Genomic DNA, 18730 nt, shown 5'->3' on the forward strand with positions numbered 1-18730 from the left:
CTGGTCTTCTAAACTAGAAACTGGTAGCTGACAGGAAACACATCACCTGCCTGTCTCGGTGTCATTCAAACCTGCAAATGCAAGCAAAGTTAGTCTTGTATATTGTCTAGTATATTCTATTCAGTAGGCCATAGCATCGTTTTCTTTCTTTCTGTTTCTCCCTGTTTTATATAGCTGATTTTACTATTGTATATCGTTTGTCATTTGTACTGTAACATCAACCTGCCTTATGGACTACAGATGGAAATTAGCCCCTTGGCTACAATCTGGCACACTGCTGTACATGTTTATAAATGTGCATTGTCCTGAAATAAATAAATAAAATACCAAGAAGATAAAAATAAAAGTAAAAATTGTATTCTTTCTAACTCTTTATTGCACTCCTTACCGTCCTGGAAGGAGAGATTCCCCACTCTGCGTTCCCTCTCAAGATTTCTTCCATGTTAATTAAGGGAGCTTTTTCTTGCCCTTTGAACACCCTTTAGGGTTAGGGGCTGTCATAAATATACGGCCTGTTAAGCCCTTTGAGACTGTACCTTTGATAAAGAACTGTAAAAAAAAAAATCGCTATGTCTGTTTGTTTGTCTTATCTTTTTCTCTCTTTCTTGATCCTCTTTTTTTCTTCCTGTGCCCTGCCGTATCACGTGATGATAAACATGAAGGTGTCCAGTCTCAGGGATGTCCAGTCCTCTGGCACCATGGCAGGACAAAGCCGGGTGTGGATGTAAGGTTTTCCGTCTGTCCATGTCTAGTCTGATCATGCATTATTGAGCTGGTCTTCAAAGGTTGCACAATTGCACGGTCAACCTGGGTCTCTCGTGACACAAGCCAGTCTGTTGTGTCAAAAGTCACAGAAGGAAAAAATAAGAATAGATGGATGAAGGATCAATCATGACTGTGTAACCACGTACACTTAAAATAACATAAGATAAGATGCACTTTAATCAGCCCTGTAGGTTATGCAGGTGTCATAGTAGCACAGAAACTTCAAAGTTGACCAAATGTCTTACCTACCGAATATTACAGTGGATCTACTGACACAAAACTTGATAAGCCGTCATGTTTCGGTAACCTAATCAAGTCACTAATTCCCGTCAACGTAATGACTCACAATTCAATGATATGCCGTTAAAGAGATTGTGCGTAACGGTGTTCATCCCTGCCCGGGGCATCCCAGTGGAGTGGAATGACCCGGGGAGGGGAGTTTAGGATTCGGAGGGAAGATTTTGTGGATCCCATGACTGGCAGGTGTGCGTTTCCCAGCTCTGTTTTCTGTTTTCCTGCCATTGAAATGGAGCCTAGTGATGAGAGATGACATGGCAACCACAGTTCATGTGTGTGGGTGTGCGTGGGTGTGCGTGTGCGTGTGTGCGTGTGCGTGTGCGTGTGCGTGTGTGTGTGTGTGTGTGTGTGTGCGTGTGTGTGTCTGTCTGTGTGGGCCTGTGTCTGCGTGAGTGTGTTGAAACTAAGCCTGATATTCTTTGATTGACATGGCCTGTCTGAGGCCATCATACACTCCAGTTCACCTGCTGGTGACAAACAAACACATTACAGCCCACATTTCACATCACAACAACACAGCAGCACATAACATAAAAACACCTATTAGAGTGTAATACAATGAAACACACATAAATGCATGCACACATCTTGGCATCGTTTCCGGTTCCAGTTTCCTGTTTCAAAAATTTTCAGTTTCTGTACAATTATTACAATTACGCCCTCGCACGGAAATCATAATTTCAATGTCTCTTTGGAAAATAACTGAGAAGACCTCTCAAGATAGACTGGCAGGCTGCGACGAGGTGTTCTGTTATTGGGAAATAATGTACAAGGATGCAGTACTGCAAACCAACACTCATCCCTCACACACCCATTATAACAACATCAACACACATGTCACGATTGTAACTCACACACACACACACGCGTGCGTGCGCGCACACACACACACACACACACACACACACACACACACACATACACACGCACACACAAGCGCATCCCCATGTCATACACAAAAACAACAATGCATGCATACATTATTACAAACAGACACATATATCCTCCCTCCCACACACACGCACACACACACACACACACACACACACACACACACACACACACACACACACATATGCAAACACACACACACCACAGTGAGAAGGAGGTGCGCTGTGTTTCTGCCGATGATGTGCAACAGCAGGTCGGTGTCGCTAGACATGACACCAGTGGCCCGCTTCTCCATTTCACAGATAAGGGGAGAAAAAAGAAGAACCAGGATGAAAACTAGACGTTCATTAAAAAACGGTTGCGTTTAAGCCAAGTCATCTCATCTCATGGGTCTCTCTGCGTGTGCGCAATTGTGATAAGGGGGCTAAATAGATTAACCGAAATGAAGGATTCTGACATTACAAGAGCATTACAAGCCGTGCTTGTTCATGTGTGCTGTGGAGGAGGGACTGTGAGATGCAGACCTCATGACCCCCTTACCCCTGACTCCTTTCAATAGTATAGTAAGTAGTACTAATAGTAAGTGTAGCTCTCTTGTAATGTAATGTTACAGACCTCACGGCATGGCTTTGTTCCACTTCTCCCATACTGACTCTGCACTGTAAATATTGACGCACAAAGGACGTATGCTCGCACAGGGAATTGCACCTTTGCACTGCAAATTTATAATGATACTTGATGAATAGCGTCTCTTCTCTTCAATTCCCTTTCTCCTACAATTTGTCCTCCCTCCTATAATCTTTTTTGAGTTATCCTAGCCTCATAACTTCAGACAAGAGCAACCCGGTTTGACCATAAAGGCTTTAAAATAAGTAACATAAATGCTCAGTTATTATTATCAATATCACTGCTGAATCACATGTGATTCTTAATGGCCTGGAGAATCAACACAATGGAGGCCAGCCGCTTTAGTGATACTTCCACTCCCAGCCGACAGAGGTCAGTGTTGTACCAGAGGGATCCAGGGGCAGATGTGTTTGTATCCTCTCTCCCACTGGTCTCCTCTGTTTCCAGTGAAGACATGACTTATGTCAGATATTTCTCTGGACTGCGGCTGGCTAGCCAAGGGCTTCCCTGGCGGTTTGTCATTTGGCTTCTGTCTCCTGGACAAGGGACTGGGAACTTTGTACTACATTTAACCCCCAGCCCTATGGGTCCAGGGTACTGTAGATGCATAATATTACATAACACAATAAAGTATATAATACTGCATAATGCTGTAGTGAGAACTCCTGCATCTGCATCTGTTCCCTTCCAGTCGAATTTAGTGATGTCTCTTTGTGCAAATGTGTCAGCTTTGTGATTCATCACCCACCTCAGCAGCATCTAAATGTAATATGGTCCAATGAATCCCATCCACACATCTGATGATTTCATTCTGTGTAATCTTCAGATGTATTTTTATGACAAAGAAACCAACAAACAGACAAATACAATTTACATGATCTTCTTCAAGTGAAAAATATTCAACAAAATCCTAGCTAAAAAGGAGAACATTGCGTTGCATTGTACAGCAAAGGCCCCTTCTGGATTTATGGACTTATGATCGATTTGTGATTCACCCGCTTGTCACCCCTTTGTGCCCTGCTCATAACTGCCGCACAGTTGATAAGAGGATGAAAATGGTAGATATATTGATAATGTTGGTGCTTCATCATCTCCACACTACGAGGAGGCACTGAAGATAAACCCAAACAGGAGTTGAGCCCTGCCACAGAGGGTAGCTTTCGCCTCCGCTCCCCGACCATTAGGCCTCCTGTGATGGAGATTGTTATGTGCAGGTGGCCAAAAAATGCCCGTTACTTACAGCCTGAGAGACTGGGGCCCAAGATGGAGGTCTGGAGTTACGGGCTAGCTGAGTCACAGAAAGAGAGAGAGAGTAAGTATTGGGGGAGAGAGTCGGAGCTACACAACAGCAGCACATGGTTTATTACCTACACTGCCAAACCTTGCTCTCAGTCTTACTACGAATGCTCAGTAATCAGCGTTAGGCACAGCAGGGGTGTTATTGATGCTGCTCTTTATTATAAGGTTGTATCTTCATGATTTAATCTCTCTGTTATCTTTTGGGGTTAAGAGGTGTTTTATCCAGTCTATGATACAGAGGTGTCCCTCATGACACTAATTAAGTGGTCTGTTCCTTTTACGAACCAGGGTACACGGGTACTAGAATTATCTAGATCAGATAACTACGAGATGTAGAAATGACAGGCGGGTATACCATTGTCTTCGATCAAACGTATCTAACATGCGTCTAGAATACTGTCTGAAAGACTTGGTCATAATGAAATCTTTCGTATCCTTCCGCCTCGATTCAACCACAGGGGTCATTTGAGGTTTTGCCCAGGAGCGGGCCTAACGAACAATTTCCTACCTCACAAAGAGCAGGGCAGCGGAGCGGTGAAGTAGTACTACAGAAGGTCAGGCAGCCTTGAGATGACTGACAACCAGCGAGGAGAGGGCCGACGCCGGCCGCCAGAGGCCAGACCTCCTGTCTGTCTGCTGACAGACGACACTGCATACACCCTTACTAAATAATAAAGATGTCCCATGCATGCTCAACTTAATGCGGGCAGGCACACAGACACACACACACGCCATCTCACACACACACACACACACACGCACACAATGCGATCACACATGCACACACTCTGCAAGGTGGCCCTATTCAGACCAGTCCAGGGAGGAGGGGGTTGTTATTGTTTGGTTTAACTACATTCATAATACATTACGTTAACACGTAACGGGAGCTGATAAAGTGCCACTTTGTAAACAGCCTGTGTTTAAGGTCTTTACGGAAGGCTGCTACATTAAGGTACGGTATGTTGGGAGGTCATCGTCCACATTGTTCGCCTCAAGCTTGTATTATCCTTTTGACAGTCATTAACAAACGTCCAATAACAGCCAAATATAACAAATTCTGCGTTTCGCCTTAATCCCTCCCAGTGTAGAAAATGTAGTCGGCTGGAGTAACAACTTGTAATGTCATTATCCTTCAGTATTCATTCGCTTGTGAAACAACTGACTGAACAAACCGTGTGATTATGTTTTAAACATAATTGCTTTGGGGCTGCCGTCGCGCCAACAAGGAAAGGAAGTCAGCGAGCGACTGGAACCAATGAGGGCCGCTGATAAGACGGCTAATTCCTCACACCGCTCAGAGAACACTTCTCCTGGGAAGGATTATTACCCACTTGGATTCAGACTCTCTCACACACACACACACACACACACACACACACACACACACACACACACACACACACACACACACACACACACACACACACACACACACACACACACACACACACACACACACACACACACACACACACACACACAAATTAGGTTACAAAATAAATAAACTAGAGATATGCTTTTAATTTAATTTTATCATGTTTTTCCCTGCTTCCTGTTTTGTTGCTCTAATACTTTGAAAGCACTCTCAAAGCACTTTGAGACTGTCCCTGACAATGGAAGTGGCTATATAAATAAAATGTATTTTCAATATAAACTCGCACACACGTGGAGACAGAACATACACAAACACAATTAAGGAGAGTATGCTTAGGCATGACTTGTGCAAGGCGTTCCTAAAACGAGACACAATGCATACATCATGAGCTTGAGGGATTCATTCCAATACGAATGTGAGACGGCCATGCACCTATTCTCTTCTTATTTCACTTCTGGACCGAGATCTTTGGGCAGCTGTGTTTTAAGAAGAGGCTTAGATAGGCAACACCTGCTGACGTAATCACCGGGCATTGATAGTCAGCTTGTGTGACAGCGAATCAAGTCAGCATAGAGCGAGGGAGAGCGTGAGCGAGGGAGGGTGAGAGCGAGGGAGAGCGTGAGCGAGAGAGGGGGAGAGGGACAGAGAGAGAAGGAAAGAGAGAGTAGAGCGAGGGTGATTGAGACAAAGAGTGAGAGAGAGAGGGATAGAGAGAAAGGGATAGAGCGAGGGTGAGAGAGAGAGAGGTATAGAGAGAGGGAGAGAGAGAAGGAAAGAGGGAGGGAGAGAGTGATGGTGAGGAAAAGACAGGGATCGAGAGAGAGGGATAGAGCGAGGGTGAGAGAGACAGATAGGGAGAGAGAGAGGGATAGAGAGAGAGGAATAGAGCGAGGGTGAGAGAGAAGGGGAGAAAGAAGTAGAGAGAGAGAGAGAGAAGGAAAGGGGGAGGGAGGGAGAGAATGAGGGTGAGGAAAAGAGAGAGGGAGAGAGAGGGATAGAGTGAGAGAGGAATAGAGCGAGAGGGAGGGTGAGAGCGAGGGGAGAGAGGGACAGAGAGAGAAGGAAAGAGAGAGTAGAGCGAGGGTGATTGAGACAGAGAGTGAGAGAGAGAGGGATAGAGAGAGAGAGGGATAGAGCGAGAGCGAGAGACACACACACATTCGGAGCAGCCCGCGCGGCAGTCACTTCAAGCTGTCCGAGCCCGATGTAAGGGAGTCCTGCGCTCTTACGGCGCTCTGAAAAACATCTCCCTGTACGTTATTTTAAGGCTACGCCATAGCGGCACAACGAGAGGACGCACTGCGAGCATGAAACGGTACGTCGCCATTGAACGATTTTTTTAGGAAGCCTGCATAATACAGGAACTTCTGCGTGGTGTGGGCATCTGTTTGGAAACTAAAGGAAGAATGTGTCGTTCCGTTTTGGCCCCCCGCGATAACTATTACTTAAAGATGAAAGTCGATAACCAGGACCGGGAGAACAGCTTTATCACGGCGGTGAAAAGTGAAGCCAGCTCAAGTCATTTTTGGCCACAGTGCAATTAAACGTGTCGGTCACCTTTGGTATCCACTGATGTCTTTTGGCGCCGTGCATGACGCGCCGCGGGTGAGAGAGTGACCGATTGCTCTTTTTCTGAGAGAAGAGAGAGGCTGGATAAAAACAGCATCCAGACATTCGGGCATCGCCAGCCAGCCCATCCGAGCAGCCGTCTCGCCTCTTCCCTTGCTCCCCAGACCCATGCAGGATGCCCGAGGATCGCCGGGGAGTCCTGGTCCACCTCAGCCAGAGTTCATGACGCGCTGGGCGGCCTCGTCATGCGTCTCCTGCCCGAGCCCAGCGCCCAGTCCCTTCGGCTTCTCTTCCTCTTTATCTTCGTTATGGGGGTGGCCCCGTCTCCGGCTCTGACGGCCGGCTGCCCGGACAGATGTGTTTGCGATGACCAGCTGGTGGTCCAGTGTGCCGGACAGGATCTGACCCTGTTCCCCATGGATCTCCCTCTCGCCACCAGGCAGCTCATCATCTCAAACAACCGCATCGGAGACCTACCTGCGCTTCAGCTCAACTACCTATCCGACCTGGTGTACCTGGACTGCAGCAACAACTCCTTGACCGAGATCTCTGAGTCGACCTTCGGGAACCTCCGGAAGCTGGCCTACCTCGACCTGTCTTTCAACAACCTGCTTCAGATCGAGGACCGGACGTTCGGGCCCCTGGCGTCCCTGGTGATGCTCCGGCTGACGGATAACCCGAGTCTTGGTGAGATCCACCCGGACGCCTTCGCGGAGAACGTGGCGCTGCAGGTGCTGGACGTGAGTCGGAACAACCTGACCGCGCTCAACATCAGCACGCTGATCGCCTTGCCCTCGCTCCGGTCGTTGGGACTGAGCGGCAACCCGTGGCGGTGTGATTGTGACACGGAAGACCTCTGTCTCTGGGTGCAGATAGAGGGATTCAAGTTTCAAGGTATGCAAGTGGACGTGTAACCTTTGACCTCACTCTACATGTTTCCCTTAAACGCTCCATGTTTATTGGAGAGATGAGGTAAAAAGTTTTGGGGGTGTTATTGTCGAGGCTTTTCCGACCTACTTGCGTTGTCATTTTCTAAAAAGGGGGGGGGGGGGGGGTGTTCATATCTCCTGGGGTGTTTCTTAATGGGTCTCACCCATATACAAAATTAGCTACATGTCCTCTATTCTGAGCACGGACAGATGCAATAACAAAGCGTTTTCAGCAACAATGCCCTTCACTCCTCCTCTCCTAATAATGGCCTGCTGTCGTGTCCTTCCCTGGTCAGCAACCAATAGTCCTCCTTCCCCTGGGTGCCTGGGTAATGTTTTCTCTTGGCTTTTGGCAGGGTTCAGTTACGTCCAGCGTCGTGCCGTACACACGGAGGGAGCACTGCTGTGAGCCAGAGCCGGTCCAAGGGCTTATCACTCCTGATTGTCACATCGTCTCTATTAGCTAATTTCACTGTGGGCGCTCGGTCAATTCGTCCAGATGGTGAAGCTCAATCGCTCTGCTTTGAGACAGGCCTGCCACTTTCCCTCACTCCCTTTTGCTCAATCCCCCCCCCCCCCCCCCCCCCAATCTCTTTCTGTTGTTCGGTCTCACCATACCAACCAACTTCATTAGCAAAGTATTTTTTTTATTGCCTCAAACTATCTGAGTACTGCTGAAGCCGCATAAAAAAAAAAGTAGCCTACATTCAAACCATGGGATGATCTGACCCCCCCTAATATATTCAACCCTAATGAAGACCTTGATCACGTAATGAGGTTATTGTGTCATCAGCTGACGGTGGTGATGAAGAGGCTCAGATGCCCAGGGCGAGAGACGCCTGTCCCTCCCTTTCTACCTGTTCTGCATGGCCAGCCCCCTCTCCTCTGCCCCGTGTGCACCTGGCAGGGCTGGCGTGCACGGCCTCCACTGTCACGTGCACACCCTCTGTCACGCGCACGCCACCTGCCACGTGCATGGCCCTAAAGTCCAGATGGTTAATGATGGTGCTCTGAAAGTGTGTGTGTGTGTGTGTGTGTGTGTGTGTGTGTGTGTGTGTGTGTGTGTGTGTGTGTGTGTGTGTGTGTGTGTGTGTGTGTGTGTGTGTGTGTGTGTGGGGGGGGGATCTTGGTGCATGTGTGCACTATAAGTGTATGTGGAGGATTATTTTTGCATGCACTTTGGCGACAGACTAATCTGTGACACCTTGATAGCCTGTGGGAACTTGGGAGGAAAGGAGAGGCCGAGGGAGGGTCCGTGCGGAGAGGATGAAAGGAGATCCTAATTATGCTGCAGCCTATAAACTCATGGCTTTCCCAAGCGTTGGTAACCATCCACCGCTAGCCCCCTATCGTGTGTCACGCCCGCCCGCTCCATCCTGGATAGACACGCGCTGTTGCTAACACGCCTGTCCTCTTGACACATGCAAAACACAAAGCACAAACTTTGAACTAATACGAAAGTACTACAGAGATGGAATTTAGACTGATTCAACTTGTGATTGAACGTAGTGGTCCTTTTAAAACCGTTGGTTCTCCAACTATTTGGACTAATCTACCCCCTCCATAAGATATTGATTTCAGTCCCCTGCAAAGGAAGGAGGAAAAAAAAGTAAATGTAACACTATAGAATAAGGATACAATAATAAGTATGAATCAACATAAGTTCATCTTTAATAATCATTATTACATAGCTTTAGCATGTAACCCTATTCAATAATGTATAAATGAATATCTTAAGATGAACACCATTAGTAAACATGAGCACTAGCAGCTAATTGTCACTAGCCTAGACTAGTTGCTTCCAGACATTAGTTCACTGTTAATGAACTGTTAGTTAATATTTTTACAGCATCACATTTATTAATTCATGGACCCTTTTTGAGTGGTACCAATGCTTATAATGTCAGTTTTTTTATGCAAACATGAATATTGAGTGGGTGGTGCAAAAACAAATGAAGACAATTTAATTCTATCAGCGTGGTTTACAGATTCAACTAATTCCAAAGTTCTGAATATTTTACAATTGAATGAACCACATAAGATTCACATTTCTCAATATTTTCCAGGTACCACCTGCATCTCCTAGGGGTACATGAACCCCTTTTTTAAAGACACTTCTCTGAAGTGTGTAGGTGTGTGCGTCTTAGTCACACAATGCCCTCTGGGTCTTCATAAGGTGTGTGTGTGTGTGTGTGTGTGTGTGTGTGTGTGTGTGTGTGTGTGTGTGTGTGTGTGTGTGTGTGTGTGTGTGTGTGTGTGTGTGTGTGTGTGTGTGTGTGTGTGTGCGCAAAAGTAGCAATCCAGCAAAACTGTGTATATACTAGGAGCAGTAGTAATGCAGCATGTCACAACAGCCTCTCTAATTATGTGTGTCTGCCTTTCTCTACGTCGTTGATCGTTGATCTTTCTATTGGCCTTTATTTGAATTTATTTTAGTCACAGACACTGACTAAAATTCCAATGATCATTTATAAAATAAACGTTATTAAAAACTGAAATGAGACAAATGTCAAGGAGCGAGGATGGAGAATCAAGAGTTGATAGAGAATTAAGAGAAAGGGCAGCCTCAGAGAGAGGGAGAGAGAAAAAGAGAGAGATGTCTTTGTGTGCTGGATGGATTTTGCCCGCTGGATTTGAGCTGCTTACGTGGTACAGCTTCATCCCTATATCTCAAATCCCAGGGCAATTCCAAGATTAAAAACTCATTCTATGTGACGTTTTCAACACAGTGCATAAAGGTGAGCAGAAAATGAAGGCATAAGAATATACAATGGCTGCATTGGTATTTGCACCCTGTTGTATTGTTCACTCCATTGCTTATTGTTTCAGCGTCGTCCAAAATGGAGTTGAAGCCTAGGAGATTAGAGGCTGTAAATATTGGATGGCCACCGCTGGTTCCTATGGCTGCTCTATGGTGGCCTGGCCTGCTCACCAACCCTAGGCATGCAGCCATGAGGGAGGCCAAACCCGGGCAAGAGTTAAATATTCATACAAAGAGAGATCGTCTGTGGCCCAGATCAGTCAATCAAACCCATTAAAACATTCATTATGACAAGGAGACCGCCTTTCACCTAAAAACAATTAGCCCATACATAATTAATCACCTGAAACAATTACAGTAACAATAAGGATACCATCTGATGGAGCATACAGCGTATCAAATGCAGAGCTGGCCTACTTGTCAGACGTGGCCAGTATAGATTTGGTTCTCTTCCTTTTGGTTTTACAAGGTGAGGTAGAAAACCCAGATGGACCGCTGAAGTTTGCGTGGGTGTCTGATGACGTTAATACCTTAGGCATGGTGTGGAAGTGTTTGCCCATGCATGCGTGCGCGTGTGTGTGTGTGTGTGTGTGTGTGAGAGCATGCTTGCGTCTGTATACCTTTCAGTGTCCCGACGTGTGGAGGCGGTGCTCCGAGCAAGGGAGTCCTGGTGACTGTACCTGCCAGTATGCTGATGTTTGGGACCACTCATACAACTGGGAGGGAGAAGGGGAGAGAGACGAGTAGATCTTCACAGGATCTTTGCTTGGTGTCTGGAAGTAGAAGTGTAGAAGTGAAATTACGGTTCATCAAGAGTAGTAATAAGACAACCTTCGTCGACCCAAAATAACATTTTGCCTCTGCACGCGCGGAAACACGCAGTAATCCACACATCCATATTTAATATGTCGCTGGCAACATGTCAACAAACACCAAAAATAAACCATCATCAGCATTCAATGGAAAATTTTATAAAACGGAGGCGATGGAAAGTACAGGAATTTGTAAATGGAATGAAAAGAGACAGATTGATGGGAAAAGAGACAGATCCCCGAATGCCCCCTCTGGCGTAGCGAGGCGTGGGGGGATCTCGCAGCGCCCGCGAGGGTGACTCTGACTAATGTGTCCACGGAGGACAGGGACGACGTGCGGCAAAGTACAGGCACACGTCATTTAAACGTGTGCAGATGCGGTAGAGATAAGGTCGGCTATTCTTAGCCGGCCACTTTACGACGCGTTAAGGTGGCCACGAGCGGCCAGCGAGACAACGAAGGCGCTTCCGACGCTGTCTCAGTTGGGTTGGACCATTATTTAATTTGGAGGTCCTCCGACTTCATCAACAGCATCAGACAGGCTTAATACGCTTCACTGCTTTGTTCTCGCTCTCTTTCTTGGAGCCATTAGTAGAGCACAGCGGTGCCGTACCCGTGGTGTCCTCGTAATACTTTGCATAATGTGCACGCACGTACTTACTCACACTTCTGCCAGCACACACACACACACACACACACACACAGATGCATACATGGTACGATTTGACACGCACCATCATTTACCAGCATTCATATGCTTTGGCTTTGGCAGGCCAAGTGGGTCCGGGGCTCCCCCCACTCCCCCCCACCCTGGTAAGCGTTTGCACCCATACAGAATAACATATGCATTGGAATAATTAGTACGGTTATAAATAGCACTGGTTGGTAGTCTACCCTGCAGGTTAATCCCTCACAGCTGTGTGTGTGTGTGTGTGTGTGTGTGTGTGTGTGTGTGTGTGTGTGTGTGTGTGTGTGTGTGTGTGTGTGTGTGTGTGTGTGTGTGTGTGTGTGTGTGTGTGTGTGTGTGTGTGTGTGTGTGTGTGTGTGTGTGTGTGTGAGAAAGCGAAATAGATATACAATCATCTCTGCACTGACTCATGTTGGTTTAATTTGATAACCAATTTGCAAGCCTCTGTGCTTTTGGGAAGCAGGACTCTCTGACTGGGCTCTTTGAAACCAATATATACAATATATATGGCTCTTCTGAAAGTGGGGTCTGCGTGATAAAGAAACAGATACGCACCGTGTCTGATTATGTCCATAGTCTTCACATCTTACATAGGCGACTCAATTGATATTGACATATTTTGTTGCCAAACATCAACTTTGGTGTTATTTCTCAAACATAGATTCTTGGCCCATTTCTTCACTGTTCCTAACATTTAACATTTAGGACTAAAAGCCTGTGTTTTTGCCATTCTCTGTTTGTTTCTGCTCTGAACTCAGGTTGTCTACTTTTCGTGAAACCACTGTCTTTTCCGAGACGCTTCGATGTCCCGATGAAGGGACAATGGCGGTGATGGGATACACATACAGTCTGTAGGGATGTGTGGGGCTCTCTCTGGGCGGCTGTTTAATGTTGATAGCCGTGTCCAATGGGTGGGTTAAGCTTATGTCAAGACGTGTGTGTGTGTGTGTGTGTGTGTGTGTGTGTGTGTGTGTGTGTGTGTGTGTGTGTGTGTGTGTGTGTGTGTGTGTGTGTGTGTGTGTGTGTGTGTGTGTGTGTGTGTGTGTGTGTGTGTGTGTGTGTCAGTCAGATCTAGAAGATGCCCAGGCGGAGGCATGACATCAAGGCTCTTAGGCCCCATCACTAAAGCCCCCATAAACACTGAAGGGGCTAAAAATGTGTACATTCTTAAAGCATGTGTGTGTGTGTGTCCACTGTTAAGTTGCGTTCGTTTCCGTTCCGTTCACCTTTACTATTTATGTCCCCTAGCTTTGGCCCGCTATGCGGGCTGAGGGTCAAATGAAGGTTGCATACTTCACAATGCATAGTGTGGCGCTCTCGCCGCGGGCTACAGGTCTACTGGCATGACGACCGAATCGTGACCTGACGTTCTGTGCCAGGCCACCTGCTGTGGAGGGACACGCATGTCTCCTTCAGCTTAGGTGTGGACGTTACGAGGAGATTAAGAGTGGATGTTATGAGGGAAAAGAACTGACCTGAACCTGATCTCCAGTTGGTACATAGGGTCGTCCTCGTTGTGCCATTTAGCACGACGCGCGACTCGAGACAGATGGGAAGAGGTTGGGTTTTTCTCTGGATATCTTTGAACTATGTTTAGATTAAGTGAGTGGTTATGTGAACTTTGCAATGTTGTTGTTTTTTCTTATTATTGATTTCAATTTTTTTTATTTAAAAAAGCAATCCAACACCCTTTCATCCGATGAAATTAAATTCAAGCCGGCGAAAAAGATTGCACAATAAATTATAAAGGACTCTGGCACACATGATGCCGTCGGCTTCCCCTGCCAGACGCAGAGGGAAACCCCAAAGGATAACACATTAGCAATACGGACGCATCAAAATTCTCAAAAGAAACTCTTCCAGCAATATATAGACATTAGAGACATTGGAAAAATGGAAAGCTAGAGAGGGAGAGAGAGAGTGTGAGAGAGAGGGCTTCAATAATCGTAAAACACAGGAGCCAATGTAATGTGGTGTGAAGCCCAAATCACCCTTCTCGATCGAGTACAGAATAGGAGTCGGCTAATCTGAGACCATTCACTCCTGTCGATGACCTACGCTTGTGCCAAGACATGCAGTCCTCCTAGACCTTAGAAAGGCGTCCTCCTTCACGGCAAGTAGTCATTGATTTGGTGAGAGGGGAGCTTGAGCAGTGTTTTGTTTCAGATAGCTGGGCACGTCAATCGAATGTCCTCCCCCCGAAATCAAAAAGTTTCTTTCAGTTGTAAACTGCAGGCAACTCAATGATCTGTATCATGTCTCAAGAGTCTTGACGTGGCTCTTCGTGAACGTGAGACACTCAGAAGTATGAAATCAACTTAACTGTCTCCCTTCAAGCGCTTTTTATCTGCTACCAGTGGCTCTATAGGTCTCTCGATCAGTTGGTTTGTTTGGCGGGTTAGTTGGTTGGTCAGTGGGTAAGTTGACAGGTTGTTTGTTGATGGGTCAGTGATTGTTGATTGTTTGTTTGGGTGTTGGTTAGTTGGCGGGTTGTTGATGTTTCAGGTATGAAGGTTATTGACTGTTCGCTTAAATGTTGGTTGGTGGCTGGGTTAGTTGGTGGGTTTGTGGCTTGAGTTGAGCTAGATTGACGATGTAATCATCCAGCGTGAATCAAAGGGTTTTCTTGATTAGTGGCCCAAAATTCCCCCTGCTTTAATGTGAGGTTGCTGACACAAATCTACATAATGATCATGCCTTATCAGATATGAACTGTTGGTACACATTGTTCTCAATACAATGTCTCCAACAGCTTGTGGCTAATGCTAATACTCAAACGTCTATAAATACAGCGGAAAAACACACTGGAATTAAAAGACCATTTAGACAAAACAGTTTGTCTAAATGTGCTCCTAAATATCTGTCCTCATTGTTCTCCTGTTGTGAGAATCCATAAATTTGTCAGCTTGCTGTCCATGCCGTAATGGTGTAACCATGTAATTGCATACTGTGGCAATTTCACAGCAAATCCACTAGAGTGTTCAGACACTTATGTTCCTGGTTGCCCTGGAAAGCAGCTATTACAAAGCACAAAGGAGTCTGAACATGAAGCAGAACTATAAAACCAATACAATTATACTGGGATGGCTCGCAATTTGAACAATTATTCGAACTATTCTAGCCTATGTTACACTTTTATATGTTTTATGATAGATAAGAGATTTACTGCATCTCCTGCTAACAGTTGTATCGTCATCATGCAACCGACCATCGCGGGCCCTTCATCACCATCGTAACGGCCCGGACACATGCACACACACGCACGCCACCGCATGAACAAATGCTCTACTTCAGAATGGTGACCGCACAGAGGGTAAAGGTTACTGTTTAATTGAGTATTGTATTGCAACGTATGAGGTATTGATTCACAAAGGTTAACACAAAGTACGGTGTTGACATGTTCTCTTGTCCAGTGCAGAGGTTTGCAGGCCCTTGGCAGACTTAATCAAGGTTGATGAGGCTACGCCAAACCTCATTTATTGAACTGCGAGAGCCAGCGTTATCCCAAAAGAAACTACACACCCTTACCCAGGGTTCAGGTGGCGATTACTTTATTTAGCTTGTCGTGGGTAGCAGGGTGCATGGACTACGCATTCAGACCAGCGCATCATGTCGACTTTAAATCGCACTCAACCCATCTTGTCCCAGTCGAGCGGTCAACGCTGCACATCGATGCATGTGGTGTTTGGGATTCAGGAGCTGTGCACACGTTCTAGCTTGTGTGCCGTCCTCCCTGCCAAGGACTCTGGGGAATTAGAGATGATATCAGCCGCCCCCCCCCCCCCCCCCCCCTCACACTCAAACGCACACACTCACTACCTCCTCCAACCATCAGTCTTTTCCTTGTTCAGACCTTTGGCTTTATGGGTAGATGAGTGCAGTTTAATTAACATTGGTAGCTGCATTCATTCATCACCTACCAGGCGAAGGCTCACAAAGAGAAGCCTCTCTCTCGCTCTCTCTACGTTTCATGCTCTCTCTTTCTGTCTATGCCCTAGCCTAGCTTATATCTTCTTTTGTGGTCATCTGTCATCTTTTGTCTGTGTGTGTGAGAGTGTGCGCGTGCCCTCTTTTGCTCTCCTATTGTGGTTTTATCTCTGAAAACTTGGATCTGTCAGTTTCTCTGCTAGTCTGTCGCTTTGTCATTGAATTGTTTGTCCGTTCATTCGTCTGTCTAGTCATTTGTCTCTAGTTCCGTCTGGGAGTTTTTCCAGCTATGAGAGAGAGAGAGAGAGAGAGAGAGAGAGAGAGAGAGAGAGAGAGAGAGAGAGAGAGAGAGAGAGAGAGAGAGAGAGAGAGAGAGAGAGAGAGAGAGAGAGAGAGAGAGAGAGAGAGAGAGAGAGAGAGAGAGAGAGAGAGAGAGAGAGAGAGAGAGAGAGAGAGAGAGAGAGAGAGAGAGAGAGAGAGATCGAGATCAAATAAAGCTGCATTTAGTGGGCATTATATTGAGCATGCATACAAGATAACCATCAAATTTGGCTGGTCCAGAAATAGAACATCATAAGAATGTTTTCAGGCTGCTTCTTCTTTCTTTTTTTTAAAGGGGTACAATACATTTCTTAGTTCAGGCAGTGAAAATGCTTTGCTCAACCCATTAAACAGCTGAGTTCTCCCATTAGTCGTTCCTTGGGGTTGTGTTTATTAACACATCCAGATGGGTGACTCCAGATCCTGGGCTGAACTTTGACTCTCTGAACCTGAAAGTTCTGCCTGTGATTGGTGCTTCACTGAGGTCATGAGGTCCAGTACATCCGAGTCACACTAAAACCGGGGGCTTCAGGAGGTGAAAGTAGGATAGTGTAGGCGTTAGGGTGTGCGACTCCTAGCCGAAAGCTGGCTTCGATCCTTTAAGTCCGTTTGGGCAACTAAAAATACACTATTTGCTCACAGCAAAGTCAGTATAGGACATTTGTACCCTTTACTTTAAGAAGGCGCATTTGTGGCAGTAGTGTAGCACACAGAGACGGAAGGTCATTCCTACCTTCTTGTATGTGGTTGGTCTGTGACATTTCCAAGCAATAACTTTGCAATCCAACAATCAGTTTTCTTATCTTTAGTTTATTTTGTTAATGCTGCGTGAACTTAAAACAGGTGCATTGGTCGGTAAGACGTTAAAAAAGAAGAAGGAAAAAGTCCACTCACGCTTCAGCAGAACCCCGCAGGAGACGTCTCCGTCTCTCTGGCTACGCAGACGTCGTTAAAACAAACCCTGAATCAAAGCGCTGTCTGGTCCCTGACTCCGCCCGCGGCGGCAATTAAAAAGGAGATGGATGGAAGTCACGATCTGTAATTGCAAGCCCTTTATCACAGTAACAATCTGCAATCGCTTAATACGCATAAAATGGGTAGCCGGATAGCATTCCACCTGCTGTAATCCCTCAGATACGCAGCAGGAGCGATACGTGGCGACCCGTGAATTAGTTGGCCCTAATCCGTTAAGTGAAGCGCGTGTTGTGTCAGTGTGCCCTTGTCTCTGTTTTTGTTGTTCCCCCCCCCCCTCCGGTGGTCTGCCGTATCGTTATCTTGGTAGCGATTAGCATATTTCTAATTATTATCAGCAGATGTTTTGAAAGGGAAAACACACTCGCGTTTCTTTATCGTGGAAATACAGGTTTGTTTGTGTTTATTATTGATGCAGAGAACGTAGGAGGTCTGATGTGTGTGTGTGTGTGTGTGTGTGTGTGTGTGTGTGTGTGTGTGTGTGTGTGTGTGTGTGTGTGTGTGTGTGTGTGTGTGTGTGTGTGTGTGTGTGTGTGTGTGTGTGTGTGTGTGTGTGTGTGTGTGTGTGTACCATAATAATGGTGATGGGTCCTAGACATCCAAGACCTACATTACTAAAAGGAAATCTATGATGGTTACCTGTCTCAGGGGACCATTTATCACAAAGGTTATCACTGCATTATTAGCTTGTGTGTGTGCGCGGGGTCCTCTATGGATACTCTACTTTGAGAGCCTCATTTATCTACATCAACAGGCTCGGTTATAATTTTCCTCTCCCTCTCTTTTATTCCTCTCTGATCATTCCACCACCTCTTATCTCCATCTCTCATCCTTCTCCCCCCCCCCCCCTCGCTCTCTCTCCCTCTGCACCATCCCCCGCCCTCCACCCCCCCCCTCTCACCCAGACGAGGGTCAGACGGTGTGCCAGGACCCCCCGGAGATGTCGGGCCAGCGGCTGGCGGAGGTGGGCATGCAGCTGCGCACCGACTGCCACCAGGGCCTGGGCTACTGGGACTACCTGTTCTTCATCGCCATCGGCTTCGTCATCTTCTCGGCGGGCACGGTGTCGGCGTGGGTCATGGGCGTGCTGATGGTCCTCTACGAGCGCTACGCCAAGCGCAAGAGCGAGGAGCAGGACAGCGACGACGACGACGACCGCGGCGGGGGCATGTGCGGCGGACAGGGCAACGGGGACCTCAACAAGCCCAGCATGCAGGTGTGAAGGACGGACGGACAGGAGGGGCGGGGAGGGGAGGGAGGTGTGGAGAGGAAGAAGAAGAGGAGGAGGAGGAGGAGGAGGAGGAGGAGGAGGAGGAGGAGGAGGGAGGAGGAGGTTGGCTGCAAGAAGCTAAACAGGGGATAGGGGGATTGTGGTGGTGGGGGGGATGCAATATAGAAGACGAAGCCAGGAGGGATGAACGGAACACTGAGGACAAAGGTTCTGTCACAAACTCCCCCCCCACCTCCCTACACCCCACCCGGGACGGACCCTACTGC

General features: G+C 46.9%; 1 protein-coding gene across 1 annotated transcript; it reads left to right on the forward strand.

Annotated features, from left to right (window-relative positions):
• The first annotated feature begins 6440 nt into the window (after positions 1–6440).
• On the forward strand, positions 6441–18455 carry LOC130392879 (leucine-rich repeat-containing protein 52-like). The gene is made up of 2 exons (XM_056603392.1): positions 6441–7717; positions 18139–18455. The coding sequence occupies exons 1-2, from the start codon at positions 7069–7071 to the stop codon at positions 18453–18455; spliced, it is 966 nt and encodes a 321-aa protein (XP_056459367.1). The 5' UTR covers positions 6441–7068.
• The last annotated feature ends 275 nt before the right edge of the window (positions 18456–18730 follow it).

Source organism: Gadus chalcogrammus, chromosome 12 (assembly GCF_026213295.1).
Source record: "Gadus chalcogrammus isolate NIFS_2021 chromosome 12, NIFS_Gcha_1.0, whole genome shotgun sequence".
NCBI lineage: Eukaryota > Metazoa > Chordata > Actinopteri > Gadiformes > Gadidae > Gadus > Gadus chalcogrammus.